The 2,632-nt window shown below is 50.6% G+C and overlaps 1 protein-coding gene across 1 annotated transcript in view; it reads left to right on the top strand.

Moving 5' to 3' along the window:
* The window catches only part of LOC122543753 (zinc finger protein 239-like), a 3,102-nt gene extending 1,409 nt beyond the window's left edge, over window positions 1-1,693 (top strand). The window contains exon 2 of the mRNA XM_043682513.1: window positions 55-1,693. Coding sequence (XP_043538448.1) covers window positions 406-996 — 591 coding nt within the window. The 5' untranslated portion in view covers window positions 55-405 and the 3' untranslated portion in view covers window positions 997-1,693. The remainder of the gene's footprint in view (window positions 1-54) is intronic.
* The last annotated feature ends 939 nt before the right edge of the window (window positions 1,694-2,632 follow it).

Raw genomic sequence — 2,632 nt, 5'->3', positions numbered from 1 at the left:
GCTTTACATCTCTTTGACTGTATTTCTAATGTTTGCATGTTTCCCCTTTGACAGGATGCTGGACGGTGAAGACTTGCTGACAGAGATCACCAAACGAACATTACGTACAGTCAGTGAGTGCATTAATCAGGACCTCGATAACCATACACAGAGAAATGTCCATTTGTTTTACCTACACCGAAGGTTTAAATGATCAGTCTGGACTGGGAAAGCTCGGAGACACATCCTCCCATCCCCAAGTAAGGGTCTTCCAGCAAACGGACTCTGGGAAATAAACCCTTGAAGGTGGGAGCCAGCGTTGAACAGCATCAGACAGTACCCAGCACGGAGACAGTCCCTGTGCTCTGAGGGGATTCACCTTCAACTGATTGTGCAAAACTCCGATACACAGCATCACCCCAGAACATGGAGAAACCCTGGAAGTGTGAGGACTGTGGGAAGGGATTCCACTCCCTGTCAACCCTGGAATTTCATCGCCGTGGTCACAGCAGGGAGAGGCCATTCACCTGCTCGGAATGTGGGAAGGATTTCCCCAATTCCTCTGCCCTGCGGAAACACCAGCGCTCTGCAACTGGGGAGAGGCCATTCACCTGCTCGGAATGTGGGAAGAAATTCCATGAATATTTCACCCTGGTGAGACACCAGCGAGCTCACACTGGAGAAAACCCGTCCAGCTGCTCGGAGTGTGGCAAGGTATTCACTCAGTTATCCAGCCTGCGTGCACACCAGCGAGTGCACACTGGGGAGAGGCCGTTCAGCTGCTCTGTGTGTGGCAAGGGATTCATTCAGTTAGCGCACCTCCGCAAACATGAGCAAATTCACACCGGGGAGAGACCCTTCAAATGCTCCAACTGTGAGAAACGGTTCCGAGATTCATCTGCCCTCCGTATACACCGACGAGTGCACACTGGGGAGAGGCCGTTCAGCTGCTCTGTGTGTGGGAAAGGATTCATTCAGTCATCACATCTCCGCAAACATGAGCAAACTCACAAGTGAATACAGGAGTGGGATCTGCTGTTGATCAGCAGCAAGCTCTGTGCTACTGGGCAGTAGTTACAAGACCATCCTCATCTGCAATCTCATTTCCGTTTTGTATACTGTCCTGATGTCAAACTACATTGGCTGTTGGCCCAGTGTCGCTGAGTCAGAATCCCGGACATCCCTCTCTCCCAGCATTGTAGGTGTTCCCGATACCACAAGGACTGCAGATACAGAGAGCAGCTCAGCATCACCTTCTCAACAAGGACAGGGAACGCTGACCTGGACAGTGAGACTGGAGCCCAAGCACTGATTTTAAACACGAGGGAGTTACCAATCTGCGACTGAGCCATATTCATTCAGACCGTGGGTGAGGTCACAGGGTCACAGCAGTGCCCACTCTCTCTCACCATTGGACTTCTAGTCAGCGTGGCGCTGTTCCAGCCTGGCACTGCATCTTCCCCACACGGGGCAATGATCCCCAAAACCTCAGACAGGCCCGCCTCTCCCTGGCCTCTCAGTAAGGGTTTACTTCCTGCTACAAAGCCTGAAATAAATCTGAGAGACTGTTCCATGGCGTCAGCAGCACAGGGCCCAGGGCAGTCGTATTTATACTCCAGGTGAGTCTCCACTCTCCTCACTTCATCTCTCTCCAGCGGTACATCCTTGTGTCCCTCTCTCCCTCCTGAATGTGGCTGGGTATGGGCTCTCTCTCTATCTGTGGGACTGGGTACGGGCTCCCTTGCTGTGTCTGTCTCGCTCTCGCGCTGCCTGTCTCCCGCTCTCTCTGCCTCTCTTTGTCTGTCTGTCGCATATGTCTGTGTGGGTGTGCGTGTGTCTGTGAAAGTCGGACATCGCACAGAGCCGTGGTAATAGGGGACTCCATAGTGAGAGGAACTGACTAGGGTTTTTCGGGCAGCAGGCGAGACGTAAGGATGGTGTGTTGCCTTCCTGGTGCCAAAGTTAAAGACATCGCGGACAGAGTGCAGGAAATCCTCATGAAGAGCCAGAGGTGGTGGTACATGTCGGCACAAATGATGTCGGGAAGAAGAGGAGGAACATAATACAGCGAGACTTCGGAGAACTAGGAAGAAGGCTGAAAAGCAGGACGTCCCAGGTGGTTATCTCCGGTTTGCTTCCAGTTCCTCGGGCTAGTGTGGCCAGAAACAGGGAGATAATGGACTTGAATGTGTGTTTGGGGAACTGGTGCAGGAAGCAAGGATTTAAGTTCTTGGATCACTGGGGTATATTTTGTGGTAAACATAAATTCTACAAGAGAGACGGCTTACACCTTGATAGGTTAGGGACCAGCATTCTGGCAGGCAGGTTTTCCTCTGCAACACCGCTACATTTAAACTAAGTAGCGGGGGGGAGGGGACAAGCTGGATGTTTAAAAAGGAAATTGAAGGGAAAGTTAGAACAAGAGAAGTCAAGAAAGACAACTGTATTAATGAGGCAGAAAACTCGGAAAGGCATCATGCTGTAAGGTTGAGTGAAATAAGGGTTGATGGGAAGGGTGAGAGCAGTAACAAATTAAAAATACTAAAAATGAATGCACGAAGCATTAGACATAAAATGGATGAGCTTGAGGCTCTTTTGGAAATTGGCAGATACGATATTGTGGGGATAACTGAGACATGGCTTCAAGTGGACA

Source organism: Chiloscyllium plagiosum, chromosome 44 (genome assembly GCF_004010195.1).
Source record: "Chiloscyllium plagiosum isolate BGI_BamShark_2017 chromosome 44, ASM401019v2, whole genome shotgun sequence".
Classification (NCBI taxonomy): Eukaryota; Metazoa; Chordata; class Chondrichthyes; order Orectolobiformes; family Hemiscylliidae; genus Chiloscyllium; species Chiloscyllium plagiosum.
The sequence above is the reverse complement of the archived record's forward strand: the minus strand, read 5'-3'. Positions and strand labels throughout refer to the sequence as shown.